General features: G+C 46.8%; 1 protein-coding gene across 2 annotated transcripts; it reads left to right on the top strand.

Annotated features, from left to right (window-relative positions):
- Positions 1-1660: 1660 nt before the first annotated feature.
- Positions 1661-8828, top strand: LOC123162710 (protein PHLOEM PROTEIN 2-LIKE A1). Of its 2 annotated transcripts, XM_044580489.1 has the most exons (6): positions 1661-1863; positions 2243-5586; positions 5664-5789; positions 7556-7769; positions 7844-7965; positions 8105-8828. In XM_044580489.1, the coding sequence occupies exons 4-6, from the start codon at positions 7644-7646 to the stop codon at positions 8481-8483; spliced, it is 627 nt and encodes a 208-aa protein (XP_044436424.1). In that variant the 5' UTR covers positions 1661-1863; positions 2243-5586; positions 5664-5789; positions 7556-7643; the 3' UTR covers positions 8484-8828. The 2 variants fall into 2 exon arrangements, with proteins under 2 accessions (XP_044436424.1, XP_044436419.1); XM_044580484.1 differs by lacking the exons at positions 1661-1863; positions 2243-5586; positions 5664-5789 and having other exon boundaries at positions 7473-7769.
- Positions 8829-19032: the final 10204 nt, after the last annotated feature.

Below are 19032 nucleotides of genomic sequence, written 5' to 3'. Positions count from 1 at the left end.
AAGGAAAACAATAGACAGTGCTTGTTCAATGCCTACTTCCTCAACTACACTCATTCGGGAGCTCTAAGTCGCCGCAGAGGCCAATCCGTTGCACATAGACATGGATGTAGAAGATGGAGAGCGAAGCAGAAGAGAGATGGTGGGCGGTTGCCCATCGACGGTGTATATACATCCGGAAAGCGAGGGATGTCAGAGTTTGGAGGAAAAACCGTAATGCACCCTTGACGGTGGCTCGTGAAACTAGTTAGCTCTTTTGTTAAGCCTGTTGAACCTAACGCGAGCTAAACAGAACGATTCATTGGGTTCGCTAAGGAGCGAGCGACCACAAAACAAGCTCTCTATCTACACCCGTGACGACGAGTAAATTGCAAATCACCACCATAGTTGGGGGCCTTAATTCAGAAAACCACCACCTTTCATTTTTTTTTCTTCAAAAAACGCTCACCCTTGTTCTGACAGTTTTAAGGAAACGCTGATTGACCAATTAAAGCGTTTTGAGTGGAAATCTAAAGTCCGAGGCCCGCATGTAAGCAATGATGTTGCAAGAAAATTCAACAGTGTTTGCATGGGTAGTTAAGTTGATATAGGCCCACTCGTCGGCATCTCCTGTCTCTCTCCATCCCTTCCCTGGCATTCTGTCGAGCAGCTCACGAGCTCCAACGGCTGACTGCCATGCGGGGTGCGGGGTGCTGCGGCGCGACGGTAGGTGTGATTTTGACTGGCCGAATCTTAGGGTGTTTGTAATTGTGTGACCAGTTAGCAACATTAGTGAGTGCGTGGCGGGTGCCATCTCCACCCCAGCCACGCGGCACTTGATAGTGGGACCCACCTGTCAGATTTTGCAGCAAGCTACCCTAATCGGTTAATCGGTGTTTTTCTGAAAACTCTCAGCACAATGATGACGTTTTAATAAAAAAACGAAAGGTATTGATTTTCTGAATTAGTGTCCTGATGACCGACAGGGCCACATGTTTTCCTTCACCTTTCGCCTCTGCCGCCCAACCCGACTAGCACCATGACTCTCCAAAGACCCTCCATGTGGTAGCATTTCCCTTCCGGTAGCGAGTTTTATTATGTGAATTGGGTCCATCAAACGTGCCACGGACCATTCGGCAGCTAGCTGATCACATTTTTATTTATTCAGCCGGCATATATGTTGATCTGCTCGATTCTATCTCTACCAAGCATGAAGCCAAAACTATCTATTATTGGGACGTGTCTTAAACTAGGGAGGCACAACGAATTTGTCAAGGTGGTTATTCTAATGCCAGGGCATAGCCCCCGCAAAAAAAAAACCCAGGGCATAGAGACAACAATGGTTTTGCATGTGGCTACTACGTATGCTGATCTCTTCTCCTGCATTATTATTTGGCGTTAGGGGAAGGGAAATGTTTTCCGTCGGCGCACCGGCCGAACGCTCGGCCGGTCGCGTGCGACTAGCACGACTCCACTTGAACAAAAACAGTGCCTGGTTGCCCACGTGACCACGATAGCCCAGCCCACCTGGCCCACAACCGCTCGTTCCTCTCGTCCTTATCCGGCGCAGACGCTTCTCGTCCACTCATACACCCCGTTTCTCATCTCCTACCTCTAGCGAACGGCCAAATCAAGTCGCCGGAGAAATCACCTCCGCTCCCATGCTCCCATGCGCTGCTCCTCCCATGCGCTGTTCCGCCGTGCATCTCCCTCCTACCCTCCTCCCTTCCCCCCCCACCCCACACCCCACCCCCGCGCTCCTGAATCTCGTGATGCGATGGCTACAGCCGCAGATCCACAACTGCGTGCTTGGCTGGAAACGGTCAGCCCAGTGCTACAACGGGCGACAGCTGTAGATGCCAGCTCCGGCAGCGGCCATTTTTGTTGGTAAAGCTTCAACCTTCAGCTGGATTTTTTGCTGGAACCACTGGTTGGGGATGTTACAAGAAGGGGCATTTTTAGCTGGAACCATATTCTTTTTTTGCTGGAACCGATCCATGTTTTTGCTACCACCCACTCACCTCAAATCTGCTACCATGGTGATTTTTTGCTGGAACCAGCGAACCACTTTGCTACAACCGTTTTGGGTTTTGTTACTATTGTTTGTTTTGTGATTTTTTGTTACATCCATCTCCATGACATAGCCTGTTTTTTCCAGTCAATTTTGCTACAACCATGCTTTGATTTTGCTGGAAACGAAGACAATTTTTGCTAATCATTTTTTGATTTTGCTGGAACCGAAGATAATTTTTGTTACATCCACCAGGCAGCGATGGCTTTCTTTTTGCTGCAACCGTCTCGGATTTTTGCTACTACAGGAGTTGCCATTTTGCTACTACCAGAGCCTTGCTCGAAGCATCAGGAGTTTTTGCTACCACCCCCTTTTATTTTTGTTTCGATTTTTGCTGGAACCAGCCTAAAAATTGCTCCAACCGTCATTCGATTTTGCTGGAACCGGCATTTTTTGCTTCGCCGGTGGCGGTGAAGGCGGGTGGCGTTTTGCTTCGCGAGCGGTGGCTAGGCTGCGAGCACCGGCGGCGAGCAGAAGCAATGAGGGTCCAAAGGAGGGCAGCGGGGGCTAGCGTGCGGGATCCCGCGAGCGGCGGCGGCGCTCGCTTTTTTTTTCCTTTTTTCCCTGTGCGGAGGATGACGAAAGGGGATGCGGGACAGATTTGACGGTCCTGCGCGTCCAGATCGAGCGGCTCGGGTTGGACCGGCCGAAACTTGCGCCGGTGCGCCGGCGCAGAGTACTGCCCTTAGGGGAATCACGTCTAGGTTTTCGCATAGATTTGCGTTTTGGCACTGCTAGGGTGTCATCCCTGATGTTAATCTCTGCCTTTTCCCCTAGCCGCCTTTTGGCACTGCTCCGGCGACCGGTGGCGGGGAGGGGAATCATGGTGCCTCAATCCTGGTTAGTAGTTTAGGTTAGAGTTTTTTAGTCTCGCAGGTGCGACGCTCGGACGAATGGCGGAGCTTTTTCTTCGAGTTTGTCTTTCGGGCTTCATTCCTCCTCGAATTCGTTCATCTGGACATCGCCGAGGGAGCTCCGGCATAGATTCCTGCCGCCTCCTTTGGATGGTGAGATTACGGTTTCTCGTCATGTGGCGAGATTTGGTGGCAGGTGTTTCAGATCTATTCAGGGGTTCAACGACGGCGACTGCGGCTCCAGGGCACTGGTCCTTAGGGGCACGTGCATGAAGACTTCCCGGCTGTAACCGACAAGGTCAAGCCGGCTCCGGTAAGGGAGTGGCGACAGCGGCGCGTCGGCAGCTCTTTCTGACGACGGTAGTGGTCGTTTGGTGGTCTCAAAATCTCGAAGTAATTTTTATGATGTTTGAGGTGCTTTGTACTTCCGGTTAACTTTGATAATAGATATGAATCATTTTCGCAAAAAACAAATCTCTATTTTTTCCCTTGACCGCCATATGCATGGTTGCCTCTCGCCTGCACCGTATTGCTGTCATCAATGAAGTATCCCCTTTTTTCCGTTATGTTTGGGGTGGCCTTCCGTTTGGTGAAGATGATAGCTTCTTGCGGAGCTAGGGTTTGGTAGCAGATGTCTCCTGGCGTGTTCGAGGGGTCTTCCTTCGTGCCTCGGTCTGTCTTTGTGGAGGAGGGGTGTCAGTGGTGACGATCGCATGGGGCGGGGTTCGGCTATGACGGCTTGCTAGGCGCAGGCTCAATGTTTTTTTCTCGCGCAAGGTTCGTCGCTTGTGTCGGAGCTGTCTGGACACCGACCAGCGCAGGTGGTCATCTGTTTGGCATGCGCCCCGCCGTCTGTTGCCACGAGGGCTTCGTTGGTGGAAGTCGGACTCCCTGACTCATGGAGGAGTGATTATGATGACGTTGGGTGATAATATCGACAATGATTTTCTTCTCGGCGGCATGTTTGTATTCGTGTGGGTGGCCAAGTCGGTCGGTGTTTTCCTGTGAAGGTTGTTGTGGTAGTTTTAGCCGAATACCTATTTTTTAATAAATCAAACTCCTTTCGGACTGAGTTAAAACAAAAATACCGTCAGTCCTTACATTGTGATTTGGATTTTTAGAGGAATTTTAGAGACTTCAATATATTGTATTTTTTCCCTACAAGGGTTGCTTCATTTGTAGGATTACGCTTCATAAAAATAATTCTTTTTTTTCTGCGTGAAGATTACAAGACCATTCTCACAAACATCTTTCCCTAATAATAAAAGAGCGTATTATTCTGGTGGTACGTCATACAAATTGCCTCCGGAGGTATCAATATTTACTCACCATGCTACCGGTAAGTAAAAAAAAAAAGATTCGTTTTACCTTCACAAATCACCGGCGGATCTGGTTATTTATTAGGGCGAGCTTTTCCTATACCACAAACATGCCAGTAGCACAATGGCTTGAGTGTCCTCCGTCCATCCTAGGAGACGTGGAATCGAATCCCACTTCTGCCCCTTTTGGATGCTGTATTTTCTTACCAATTTCCGTTGGCGTAGGATACAATTGCCTCGCCCAAGCGTGGCTTAGCTGATGGTTGCAATGTTGCAATTTCAGCCCAGCTACTCTAATTTAAACTTTTTTTTTCTTTTTTTTAACAGATTCAAATGCTTTTATAAAATATCTTTCAAACCATAACTTCAAAATAAACATGCTCTATATGAAAATCCCTCAAAAAAATGTTTAGATTTCAAATATTCTATTATCTTGCATTTTAATTATTTCTATAATTATGTTTAAGATGCAACCTTAACTAATGTTTTTCCTTTATACTAGTCAATGTGTACGTGCAATGCACGTTAATTTGGAAGTATATTAAGTACATGTGGATATTAGGTAGGATATTATTTGCGTGTTATTATATAATTAGCACTATATTTGATAAGAAATTAACTGCACGCTAAACGTGTTGAGCGCTCGACATTGAAGCAGTCTAGATCGTTGGATTGACATGATTTGATGGCCGAGATTAATTGGATTGCCCATTTGGGTTTTTTTATATTGGTATAGATGGTGTATTCTGAAAATGGCTATTATATCTATACCTACTTTTACTATTAAAGTAAGAAGTGTTTCTGCCATGATTTTTTAAAAATGTTAATGAAATTGATAAAAATTTCCAATTTAAAAAATGTGCATGAATGGAAAAATATATAATAATTTTAAAACTGGTCGCGAATTACAAAATAGTTTACTCATAAATGTTCGCTGATTCAAAAAATGATCATGCATTTCAAAAAATGTTCATGAATTTCAAAAATTGTTCTACCAATCCCCCTGCGGCCGATGCGCCCTTCCCCTCGCCTGCAATCCCTCTCCTGCCTGCGATCCCTCTGACCTTAGAGATTCCCTTTCAACCGGCTTCGAAATCCAGATCGAGCGAGGCGCATGCATAGCCATGCCCAGCCAGCCCCCGTCCGCCCGCAGTCTCCGCCGCGGGGGCAGCAGGAGCGCAACACGGCGGCGACGGTGCCAGCCCCCCGCGCCTGCGGGCAAGCTCATCCCGGGACTGCGGCGCGTCCTCTGAACTGAATGATGCTTTGGGAATACGACTTGTTCCATCTTCAGATTTTCTGAAGCAGGGTGCAGGGATGTCCTTGGTTCACATGGAGCGTGCGTCTACTGTTTCACCTGCTGCAGGTACAGACCCTGTAATGGAAACTTCTCCCTGCTCCCTGCTCTGTTTCTTGATGTATTGCAAATCCGATCTGTCGTAGTGGCGGCATTGCAGAACTCGGAGTAGTCACCGAAGGGGATTTCACATGGCTGGCTCAACTGAACGAAGGAGACGTTAGGAAAAACAGAGAGAGAATGGAAACACCGGTTCAGAACTTCAGATTGAGGTAATATATATGTATATGTAGGCTTTCATGTTTTCTACTCCCTCTGTAAACTAATATAAGACCTTTAGATCACTACTTTAGTGATCTAAAAGGTCTGGTATTATTTTACAGAGGTAGTGCATGGCTGATTTCGTTTTCTTTGATTGCATCGATATGCCCCGGTAAATGCAATCGAAAGCAAAATCGTCAAAATCCAGGATGCAACTGTATCCGATGAAAGAATCCTCTAGGAATGTACTACAATGTGGTCTGATTACCTGTCTGGGTTCATTAAGCAGTTGTCATACTATGCATTTTCATACGCCTCAGCTAAAATTAAGTCACATTCACACCTCATAGGTTAACTCCACCCGATCGTTGAGTTTTAGATCACCAGATCTGGCGCCGGCGGCCCGGCGGGCGGTAGGGGCTGCGCACGGCCTGGGCCACGGGCGACCTGCCCTGCCGTCATCTATGTTTCGGCTGTTCAAAATACTTGCTTGAGCTTTGGCCGTTGATTTTCTAGCCAAAATGTGCCCTAGACATACTCGGAGATGTTGGCCGAGTGCACGGTGAATTTGAGTTACTCATGAACGTGCACATGTTTATTCATTACCAGTTTATGTGTTGCATGCAAGTAATATAGCGCGTGCATGAACCCACGATTTGCAGTGCGCGGGCCTTGCCGTGATTAGCGGCTCAAATCGGACGTGTAGATAATCGTCAGATGGTGCCGTAATTTTTGGAACAAACCTTTTTTTGAACCAACCTTGTTTCTCTCGTACTTCCTGTTTTCTGTTCGTTCGACTGAAAAAAACTGCGGAAGAAACGACACCGTGGATGGCGCGTGATTATAGGAAGCGTCCGGTATTAAATCTAGCTCCTTCCAAAAAAACACTTGCCTCATTTGTTGGATGAGAAAATTACGGAGGAGCATTCCTCTGCGTGCGTGCTGTGCTGAAACGGCTCCCAGCGATCCGAAAATCACGGCCGGGCGTTTATCCCACAGTCCAAAAAACAGTATTTGCCGTGCCACAGTCCAAACTCGTATGATATCAACTAGTGATTTGTATGAATGATGATGAACTAGTTTTTATGCACTTGTGATGACGAACTCGATAATATTTGCCTATAATTGTATTTGCGGGATGGCGTGCCCTATGGCTAGGAATAGATCCCGCAAACGCGTCCCGCAAAACATTTGAGGGACGGTTTACAAGAACTGTTTCCGCCGAGATGCTCTAAGAGGTTGCACACCCACATGCATGCCCGGGCCTGTCCATCACATGCTGACAGGCGGGACCCAAACATTATCTGTACACCTGGCACAGAGGGTAGCGGCGTACATAGATGGGACCCGCAGCAGCGTATGTAAATGGGACCCGCCCCAGAACCGTAGATGGACCATATCCTCGAGCATGAGGGCCTTAGGGAGGCACAGTAGCTCGAGGGCCATCGCGGACCATGCCAGCAACTACGAGGACTGTGGATGCAATTTACTTGGGCCGGATGTGTAAGCATGCATGTCTCCCACTCCAAAGAAGAGCGTGAAGGAGCATCAATGCAAGCATGACATTTCAATAAAAAGCAGAGCATCAGTGCAACAATAATGCGTACTCCTTATCATTTGCCATAAAAGTAGATTCTCTTGAACTTCATCACGTGGGAACCAGATCCCATGCTTAATTAGTGCTAGAGGAATTAGATCTCTCTATTCTCTGCAAAAAAAAAAAAGGAATTAGATTTCTCCATCACTAACCTAATGTTCGGTCGTCTCCGGCTTCTAGACCTTCCGCAACCAGGTACATATATATGTCAGACACAATCTGTCTCACTCACGTCTGAGCTCTAGTTGCACTCCCGGAGAAGCTGCCAATGGGTACGGCACTGTCGCGACTATGCCCGTGCTGTTTCGGCTCGCCGGCGGCACCGGCTGCTACCACCACCGAGCGCAGCACCTCTACTACTTCGGACAAGACGCAACCCCAACGACCCACCAAGGTGAATATTACACATACACGGACTTGCTTCTGATGAGCATGAACATAACATGATTGTGTATCCATGCAACGCAGAGGCACTGGGTGGATGAGAAGGGCAACCGCTGCTTCATGCTGCTCCCTCGAGGCCTGTCCATCGCCTGGGCGGAGGACCCCAGTTACTGGGCCTGGCTGCCCCCACCCCCGGGAGAAGGAAGGTACGTGCTATATATCTGAGTTTTGCTACATCTACGGACCAAATTTACCGAATGAAAGGGAAGGTAAAGCTATTAGTAGTTAATCATGCTCAAGTATCGCGCGCTGATCGATCGATGCGGATCTTAACCTGACATGCAGCGCCGGCGACACTGCCGGAGAGGAGGTGGCGGAGCTGAAGAACGTGTGGTCGCTGGATGTCCATGGGAAGCTGGACCTGTCGCAGCTCACGCCGGGGGCCACCTACGAGGTTGCCTTCGAGGTGATGCTCAAGCAGGGGTGCGCTGGGTGGCAGGTGCCCGTGGACCTCCAACTCGAGCTCCCCGGCGCTTGGGCCCAGGAGCGCAAGGAGAGCCTGGAGAAGAAGGCCAGGGGCCAGTGGCTGCCGCTCAAGGTAGGGGATGTTGAGGTGGAGAAGGGGCAGCAGGGTGGGGAGCTTCTGGTCACCATGTCTCAGGACGGTGGGCACTGGAAGAGTGGGCTCGTCGTCAGGGGCATAATGATCGCCCCCAAAAAGTGATGGATTTCATTTCATTTGGTTGTTCTTGGTTATCAACTACTAGTACTACTATCCCTTGACTAGATTGAGTAATCACTTGTGCTCTGAGCTGACCCGATGACGTGGGCATGCATGCACGTTTGAGGGGGTGTTTGGTTCAGGGATTTTTAGTCCCAGAGATTAGAAAAAGTCCCTAGGAACCAAACAGGAGGGACTTTTTCTATAGGGACTAGAAAAAGACTCTACTAAAGAGTCTTTTTTGATTAGTCTCTGGGACTAGAAAAAGTCCTAGGACTTCTGAACCAAACACCCCCGAGTCTTGTAGACTTCTCATTAACTACCTATTGTTAGAGCCAGCAACTATTATATGAAAAGGCTTTTAGGTTGGCTATAAGTGAGATGGCACAAAGATAGAGCTAGTAGCCGGCTATATTATTAATCTTGCTATACCATGTGATTCACGAAATGCTCTGACAAGTCAGGGAGTGCGCATCTACGCATGTACTATAAAACCCTGGCTAGCCATCTACCTCTAGCTAGGCTCTAGCCAATCAATCACTAAGCACCAAACCCGGCCCGGCCTAGTCCCTGTCTCCCTCCAAAGCCCTACAAAAGGCAGGATTAGAATAACACTTTCACATAAGGGCATTTCTAACCGATCCCCTGAAAGTAGTGACGTACACCTTTAGGAATATATTTACTCTACTAAGTTTTTGCTAGACCTAACCAATCCCCCCTAAAAGTAGTGGAGTTCACCCTGAGGGGAATATGTTTACACTACTAAGTTTCCGTCGGACCTAGCCGATACCCTATATATAACGGAGTAAAATTTTGATTTTCCCAAACTTCGCAATTCTGATATACATTGCAACTACATATTAGCACATTTATAGAGACAAAACATAAATTTGAATGTTCAAGCAAATCACGAATATAGTTTATAAACCGAATTATTCAAAATTAAACATGCCGGATGGTCCAAATGTAGCAAATAGCATGTGATAGAACAACTAGGACTTGCTAAGACGTTGCCAGTGATGCTCAATAAGATCTTGTTGTAACTGAGCATGAACTTGTCGGTTCCTGATCTTGCGATGCTCCTCAAGGAACGCCAAGATCCTGTTCTTATCATACTCTGGCTCAATCAGAGTCCCATTGGTGATGTAACGAATGTTCTCAGACATATCCATGTCGTCTTCAATGATCATATTGTGCAATATGACGCAACAAGTCATGATCCGCCATAGAACCTTGGAGCTCTAGTACTCCGCAGGGCCACGAACAATTGCAAAGCACTTCTGATGATGCCATCCGCAAGGTAGTAACCCATCGAGTACTTGTGCCCGTTGACCGAGTACTTGCAAGCAGGAGCATCGCTTGTAATAATCCTAGAAAACAGTGGTGATTTCGACAGCACATTCTAGTCATTGTGAAAGCCAGGCAAACCAAAGAATGAATGTCATATCCAAAGATCCTTCAATGGAACTGCCTCAAGAATGATCGTTGGATCATGCAGTGGCCTTTGTACTAACCCTTCCGCCCTGCAGGACAATTCTTCCATGTCCAATGTATATAGTAAAGTGATCCAAGCGTCCCTGGCCATCCTCTTGCTTCACTCTTAGTCATCTGCCTCTGGGTGTCTTCCTCGGTTGGTGCCCTCAAGTACTCCGAGCCAAAGACAACGATCACTGCTTTAGTACTTCTTCGGATATGTTGGCTTGGATCAAAGTGGTCTCTCATGATCTTGGCATGGACCTCCGCTCTATCATGGTTAATGTGTATGCAGCCAAAATGTGATCCTCCCCTAGACCGCCAAACATCATCATTGAAAATCATGCCTAAAACGGTGTCAAATTAAGTCATCGTCGTCTTTTTCCTCTTCGGATGACGACGAGTCCTCCAAGACCATCTGCCTAAACCTCTTCAACTACAATTCGAACGGCTAGGTTAAATCCAAACGCCTCGGTTCAAAAAGAAACAAAAAAACTCATCTGGGCAATTCTTCTAACACTTGCGGTACGGTGGTGATGCACCGGCCGGCCGGTGTCGTTTAGACCAAATCGGTAGGCCGCGACACGTGCGAATGACCTGTAGCGATGTGGAAGCAAGGTGAGATGCAGCGGAATCCGACGAATTGGCTATGGCGACGGTGGCTGGGTTTCGCCTTGATTCTGGTGACGGTGATGGGGGCCGAACAGGCTCGACATCGGGCAAAAGGGAGGCGGGGACAGCGGACGGTCGCCGGGAGGCTCGCTGGCGAAAATGCAGGGTGGGGGACGACGCGAGGGAGAGGTGCGGCTTTTACTCGAAGCCGCAGTGGCCGAGTATATTTAGGGAGAAGGTTGAGGCCAGAGTATAATGTCTACTCCCTTACGGTGGACTAGGAATCGGTTAGGTGCGTGTTAGAGGAGTAAAACCGACTTTTTACTCTAACACCGGATAGGGGCCCGGTTAGAAATGCCCTAAAAGGTGCCTTTCTCCCTTGCGTAGAATTGTGCCTTGAGCTGATCGATCGTTCACTGTGCTACACACGGAGAGGAGGTGGCGGAGCTGAAGATCGTGTGGTCGCTGGAGGTCCACGGGAAGTTGGAGCTGTCGCAGCTCACGCCGGGGGCCACATACGAGGTTGCCTTCGAGGTGATGCTCAAGCAGGGGTGAGCTAGGTGGCAAGTGCCCGTGGACCTCCAGCTCGAGCTCGCTGGCGCAAGGGCCCAGGAGCGCAAGGAGAACCTAGCATGTCTAGATTTTAAAATTTTGTTAAAATTTTCAAAATGTTCAGAATTTCAAATTTTGTAATTATGGAAAGAAGTCAAATTTGAAAATTTGTTTACATTTTCAGAAAAAATCAGATTAAAAAATGTTTTTCCAAAAAGTGTTCAGATTTTCAAATTTTGTTTAAATTTGAAAAATGAACAGACTTCCAAAGAATGTTATTTTTCCATGTTTAAAAAAAATCACATTTTTGAAAATTTTCATTCACTTTATTTGAAAATACCAGTTGTTACAGTATTGACCGACGTCAAAAGAAATGCAAGCTGCCAAACAGAATCTGAGCTTAGCATGTCTCAGCACATACACCACTACAAACAAAAGCAAATGCATGTACTCAGCATGTGTACACTCAACATTTATGAGAGGAGAACAACCATGCTAGGTTGGGAATGCTACCAAACACACCCATAGGTGCCAAAGAGCTACACCAACAACACACCGAGCGATTTGAAGTAGACTACAAAGTGACAGAAGCATTACTAGGAAGTCGTGAGAGCCCACATCTAGTATATCAACCATTTTTGCAAGTGCAATTGGCCTTATTCATTTTTGTCTGAATTGTAAGTACACCATTGACAGGCAACTAGATGGGGATCGATTCATTTATGCCCCCAGTTGCAACTTCACATCTGACATGCAACAGGGGCCCGCCTTTTTTTTAGTTGCAGATCCATCCTGGATACTCAACTAGATATGTCCTTTTTGCATGTTCATCCTCCACACGCAATTGGGGGCGATCATTTTTTGAAGTTACAACTCCATCCTTGGCATGCAACTAGAGGCTCACCTTTTTTCTATTCCCACTTGCAATCCACCCTCGATATGGAATTGGGCTCGACCCTTTTTTAGGGCCTCTTTGATTCATAGGACTGCAAAAACACAAAAATAGGGAAACCGTAGGATTGAAATGGCATGTCCATTGGATCCCTATAGGATTTGAGTTTGTTTGACTGTGTCACGGGAAAAGCAAAGGATTTCTTGCAAGAGGTTGGAGTGGATGTTAGAATTCCTGCGAAATGTAGTACACATGAATCCTTAGGAAAAAATCCTACAGGATTCAATCCTACGAATCAAACGACCAATGTAGGAAAATTTCCTAAGCATTGTAATCCTTCAAAGATCCTATGAAAATCCGTTGAATCAAAGAGACCCTTATTTGCAATCCGCCTTCGACACACAATTGGGGGGCGACCATTTTTCTCAAGTTACAACTCCACCGTACCCTCGACATGTAACTGGGGGGTTGTATTTTTTTGTGTCCCAGTTACAAGTCCACCCTGGATACTTAATTGGGATGTTGAATCATGATTTTTCGGTTAGGAGAGCATGGTATTTTTTTTCTCCCATCACAATGCACGGGTTGTTTTGCTAGTAATACAAAATACACATAGATTTTCTTTTTCTACCCAGGTAGATCCCCTTTCTATTATCAAAAAGGAAGGAACTCGACACATATCCTATAGGAAAAAATCCTGCCAACACCGTACGAAATTCAGAAAGAGCACTACATATTACAGGACCAACCGAATAGAGAAAGTATAAAAACATCAAATGGGTTGACCACTCGCAGTAAAGCCGACGAAGCACATTTGGGAAGGAAATAGCAGGTGATCGAGCATAGCTAACTGGCTAGTGGCGTAGGTCGGAGAATGGTGTAGTGGAGGCAGAGTTCTTCCTTTCGTCGACAGCGGTGGAGGCGGTGGTGTACACGTATCCACCGCATCTCGGGCAAACCCCGTGGGCGGCCGGGCGCCCTTGTGGAGATGGAGGCCGCCGCCAAAACCTTCTGCCGCCCTGGACTACCCCAATGTTCACGGCGCAGAGGATGGCGACGACGAGCAGCAGGCGGACGATGTTGATGGAGTCAAGCCTTGCGGACTTCATATCTAATGCAAGTAGTTACCGGGTTCTAGCGTGCTATGGATGAAGCTGAGTGAATGGATTCTTGGCTTGGCTGCTATTTATATAGGGGCTGCCTATATTAATTTGCAGCTTATCAACTCTGCATCGGACCCTGAAATGTAGTAAGTAAAGTACACCGATAGGATGGAAGTTTATTGACAAAGTCAATTGTTGATTTGACTGGAAGAGACTCGGAGACCGAAGACTTTGTGACCCAAGTGGTGCTCTGGCTGCTAGAGCTTCCTTGCACATGAAATCACTTGGGTTAACAGTTTTTTTTTTAGAAAACTAGCAAATTGCCCACGCACATGCGCCAGGAACATCTGGTTCATGCTAATTTAAAGTTTTTTAATATTACGATACTTTGAAAAGGCTGGGTTTTTGTAACTTACTAAAATTATGGGGTTTGTAAAATGACCCTTAATAATGTCATCAGATGAGTTTTGAATTCAAAAATAATGTACTCCTTTTTCACTGTGCACATCCTTAGCTAAACACGATCAAAACTAATAAAACACCAAGTTAATCATGACAAGAGAGATGCGAAATGGTTATACATACCCTTATTAATTAGTACCCCCTTCGTTCAAAAATAAGTGTCGCGGTTTTGATCTAAGGTTGAACTAACTTTAGTTCAAATCTGCAACATTTATTATGGATCAGAGGAAGTATTACATAACATACTAATACAATTAGTAAACTTTCCCCAAGGCAATTAGAAGTCAAATCATCGGTTTTCCAACTAGTAGCATCTTTGGAGTAGACCTATTGACAAAGTCAAATGTTCGTCACCGGCGGAGACTTGGAACCAACGCCTTGTGACCCAAGTGGAGCTCTTGTGCCTGGAGCTTCCTTGCATATGAAATCGTGAGTAGTATTGCAGAGACTCTTACATCCAGAGATGCAAGTGGTTGTGATGGAGGTCACGGTGCTGTGAGCTGTCTATTGCTTTGTGTAACACTACTGGGCTATTAGATATGCTTATTAAACCAAGTGGCTATACATGTTGCCTAACAAGTTACAGCAAGTACAACAGCTAGTGTCAGCCGGTTCTTGCCGTTCCCAATAGCCAATACTTAGCAGTCTCAATGCAAAGTCATTACTTGCTTAATGTCTGTCTATAATTGCGAATCTTACCACGGAAGTGCAAAGGAAGTTCCGGGCAACTCACTCGCAGACCGCTCATATTCATGTAGTACCAACTTGCCCTTTGTAGACCTCGAAACGAATTACATATGCAGGCCAAAATGATCTTACAGGGTGCGAGACTCACCATCTCTGCCTTGGCTGCAATCCTCAATCTCTCCACCTCAAGGGCTGTGTTTTTTTAGATCTTCGAGGATTGGTAAAATGTGGGTTTTGATTTTCATGGGCTGGTAAACTACCTTGAAGAATTGCAAGTTACTTGGGTGCGGCGACCCCGTCTCATCCACACTCGGGCGTGAACAATAAATTCTAAGAAAAAGTAAAAAAACCTGAATTTTTTAGGCATCCAAGATTCTCATTTACGCATGCCAAAAAAAAATCGACTCTGAATAGTATTCTTTTTCAAAGTTTTCGGACACTGAAATGAAACTCACGAACAAAGTCTGCATATACTGGTCGAGATTTTGATATACTTGTGGAGGTTTTATGCAAAAAACTGACTCTGAGCTCTGAGGTGATGAACACTTTCCGTTTTTGATTCTCCCACCCTCTCATATCATAGTCCTTAGCTTCTTTCCTTGCTTCTTCTTCTTCTTTATACTAGGACCATGTTGCTTTTGTGCAGATGACACATGTAGCTCTAGCTTTCGAAGTTTGTGGAGGCTGGCGTCAGGAGTAAGTAGCTGCAATCATGAAAGTCATGACAGCAGACATGCTCCTTCTTTTCGCGGGTGATAGAAGACATGCTCATAAGAGCATCTCCACTAGTGCCCCCAAGAAGCCCTCCCTCCCCCCCCCCCCCCAATCCACTTTTTGGGCGCCGGCGGCTAAAAACGCCCCACTCGCCCCCCCCTCCCGGACCTCACTTTTCGCCGGATTAGGCAAAAAATACCGCCGGCAAGCCCAGCCCACACCCAGGCCATCGGGGGGCATCTGGGGGCACCCGCGCTTTTGCTTAACCAATCTAATTGGCCCACGTCAGCCACCCACCCCCTCTCCCCTCTCCTCTCCTCCTCTCTCTCCTATCTTTTCTCTTTCCTTCTGCCTAGTGGAAGAGAACTCTGCACCTCGAGCTGCACGGGGAGGAGCCATGGCCGGAGCTCGCACTCGCCGCTCGTGGCCGGGGCGGAGCTCGCCCGCGCCCGCCTCCGCGTGGCCGGCCCAGGTGCCCCTGCAATGGCGGCCGAGCGCGGGCGCCTCCTCCTCGTTCATCTCCAGGTCGCCGGCGAAGCCGAGCTTCTTGGAGAGCATCCAGCTGAGCGGGCCACCGGCGAACTCGGCGTGGCCGGGTGTAGGAGATATGCCCTAGAGGCAATAATAAATGTTATTGATTATCTCCCTGTTCATAATTATGTTTATGTTCCATGCTATAACTGCTGTGGTTCCCGAGCCCATATATCCATAAAGGCTCTGGGGAGAACCCATATGCACGTGTGGAATAATAAACGATAAAATGTATTCCTAGTCATGCCTCTAAGACTAGCTCAAGTGTTGCATGATGATTATGTTTTCCCAATCAGTCTATGCCAAGCAACTTTGAGGGCACAATGTCAGGAAGGACATTTGTGTTGAATCGACCCGAATTGATGTTATGCTATGAGATACATTCGTCACAAGTTTATTGGTACATAACACAGAGATGGTTAACGTTTGCATGATTCCTTAGACCATGAGAGTATCGAGTTTCTTCATGCTTGCTTCATGAACTTTGGGGTTTGTTAAACGTCATCCGTAAATGGGTGGCTATTACGGCGGCTTACGGGTTCATGGAAAAGTGTGTCAAGTAACTTGATAGCTCAAGATTGGGATTTGCTCCTCCAACGATGGAGAGATATCTCTGGGCCCTCTCGGTGTTACGGTATCCATCATCGTCTGGCCAGACACTTTGTGATTTGATCACGGGGATACCGGAACACGATAACGAGAAAAGAGAACAATACCGGTAACGAGGTAACTAGCATAGTGGACAAGTTGTTGATCCACGGGAATGCCAACATGTCTCACCTCGGGTATTTGTAACATATCGCGAAGCAACAGGAATAGCACACGACAACTGGAGGTTCACTCGAATATTTATTCGTGTGGGTATAGGGGTCAATATGGGTGTCCACGGCTCCGATGTTGATCATTGATCGGAAGGGGTTCCGGGTCATGTCTATACTTCACCGAACCTATAGGGTCACACGCTTAAGGGTCATCTATCTGCTGAATACTAGACAGGGAGTCTGAGAGAAAATCACCGAAAAAGTTTCGGACACCGAAAAGTTTCGGACAGCGGAATCGTACCGCTGAGAGAGGTCATCGGATAAGTTTCGATGATACCGAAAAGTTGTTTCGGGATACACCATTAAGTCAAATTGGTTTCGGCACATGCCTGATAATTCTTGGAGGATGCCAGAATCATTCTGGAAGCTTTTTGGAATTTTCTGAGATAAAAACCGGAAATGTTCCGGAGCTGCCGGAGCCACTTCAGATGCGTTTCGCAGATGAAAATCACTAAAACCGGAATTGTTTCGGAACGCGTTGAAAATCATTTTAGTGGGTACTGGAAATGTTCTTAGCCCACATAAATATTTTCAGTTCGATCAGACGCTGAAAAATGTCGTCGTGAATAGTGAAAATCAGCTTTATGGTTTCTTTATGGAAAGCCACCTTTTGGGGCTTTGCTCCAAAAGATCTTGGGGATGACATGGATGGATAGGAGCCATTTTTTGGGCCCCTCATGGGGGTGTGGCCAGCCACATGGGGTATCCCCCCTTGGGGACCCTCTTGTTCCTTGGTTTCACTCCTAGGTCCTTGTGGAAGGACTTCATTCATGTGCATTTTGGGTTTTTTGTGAAACTACCCTACCTCCTTGGGATTTCCTATAAATAGAGGTGGAGGGGCAGCCCTCCACACTCATCCCTTGCTCTCATACACATGCCATGCATTATCTGGCTTCTTCTCTCCCTCCCACGAAAAGAGTTTTGTAGAGCCGTAAGGCTGTCTGGGTTCCGGCAGGAACTAGTTCTGGACGGCGAAGCCCTGCCGGATAGATGACACCGTATGTGTGCAACTCTGTAGAGAGATCGTAGTTTCGGTCTTAGTTCGTGAGTGCCTCCCGAAGGGCTGTCCGTGTGACCGTCCGAGTTTCGAAGGTCCTCCCGAAGGGCTGTCCGAGTGACCGTTCGAGTTTCGAAGGTCCTCCCGAAGGGCTGTCCGCGACACCGTCCGGGGGCTGTTCGACCGCCTCCCGGAGGGCTGTCTGAGGAGCAGATGAGGGTATACATCCTCGCGGTTGGGAGGTTGTAAATCCTAGCTGCGGGGATCTGCACCGCCGATCGTCATCGACTCTACTTCCCGCTGCGCTACGAGTCGGTAACGAAAAAGATCAAACCATGTATGCAGTCTCCATAGTGGTCCTGGGCTGGTGCGTAGGTCGGAAATTTTTTGTTTTCTGTCGCGTTCCCATACAGTGGCATCAAGAGCCGTGCTATGCGTAGATGCAGGTTTCGATCTAGAATACATGGAGATGTATGGGTATTGCATAATATAATTAGGTAGTAGATGAGATCTATTGCTGAAAATTATTTATGCGGGTGACAGATGAAATCTATTACCCGAGGTTCTTCTTGCTTCCCTAGAATTTGCGTTTGCTCAATCTCGAGACAGCATGGTGGAATTTGACAAAGTTCTGGCAATCCGTGATCCTGATTGATCATGGAAGTGCTATCAGTTCTTTGGGTTCTGCCGTAGTCAAAAGAAAGATGAAATTCGTAGATGAAAGGGCATTGCAGATATGATCTGCACGGGGGTCATGCGTATGACGAAGTTTAGTATGGGGCTCGAGATTTAATTATCCCGTGTTTCATACACCCCGAGATGTTAATCTAGCAACTTGAATAATCATACTTGATGATAAAACGTTGGTCGCTGCGGTTTAAGTCAAAACCTTAGAAGCCACGTAAAATAAAATTTTGCATAAACCTATTAGAGGCGTCTAACTTGGTTTTGCAGGATGTGCATGTGATGTGGTATAGCAGTGCTCATACTAATTTGATTATGTATGAGATGACTATATGATGTAATTTGATTAACATGACCTGCGTGTCATGGTTCGGCATGATGGCTGGAGCCATATGATTGCACTTTAATGACCTGCGTGTCAACCTTAAGTAATGCATTAATTTTATACGCTATGGAGATAGCAATATTATCTGGTGCATCGACAAGGTGGTGGCAATCTTCGCGAAGGTGAACACCAACACGAATGCCGAAGACGAAGAAATGAAATACTTCTCCGTCAGAAAGGGCTATACCATACCATGCTATTATGAATTGCCTGAGATGTTTATCCCTTATGTTGCACCCTTCTTGATTGCGCGGTAGTCGCTTTTTATTAGGGTGATCTCTCACAAAAATACCAAGTAGTTAGTGTTCTCCCAAGTGTAGCACCGTCACGGCACCTATCTTTTCGGGGTGCGCCGTGTCACACGGGTACGAACGATTAGAGAAGTGTGAGGCGAGTGAGTTGAGACCTCGCAGCAAGATCACTTGGTTGTCTTGACGTTCAGGCATGACCGTCATGAGCTCGGAACACACGCATCGAAAGATGAATAAGAGTCACATAGAGATGTGATTGGCAAGTTGGCCTACCGGTTAAGATTTTTCATCATCAGTGGTGTTACACCAATGGCGAACAATTGAAATGTGGGTCTTGTATCACTCACAATCAATTTTGAGAGATATTGATTTGAGTGGGAGCGCACTA

The sequence above is a fragment of the Triticum aestivum genome, chromosome 1D (genome assembly GCF_018294505.1).
Source record: "Triticum aestivum cultivar Chinese Spring chromosome 1D, IWGSC CS RefSeq v2.1, whole genome shotgun sequence".
NCBI lineage: Eukaryota > Viridiplantae > Streptophyta > Magnoliopsida > Poales > Poaceae > Triticum > Triticum aestivum.
Note: the sequence above shows the minus strand (reverse complement) of the source record. Positions and strands in the feature narration are given on the sequence as shown.

Bases quoted from the DNA above. Each gene is read 5' to 3' on its own strand.
- LOC123162710 (XM_044580489.1), top strand. From the start codon at position 7,644: ATGGGTACGGCACTGTCGCGACTATGCCCGTGCTGTTTCGGCTCGCCG. The intron at 7,770-7,843 runs GTGAATATTACA...CATGCAACGCAG, and splicing joins AACCCCAACGACCCACCAAG to AGGCACTGGGTGGATGAGAA. The intron at 7,966-8,104 runs GTACGTGCTATA...CCTGACATGCAG, and splicing joins CCACCCCCGGGAGAAGGAAG to CGCCGGCGACACTGCCGGAG.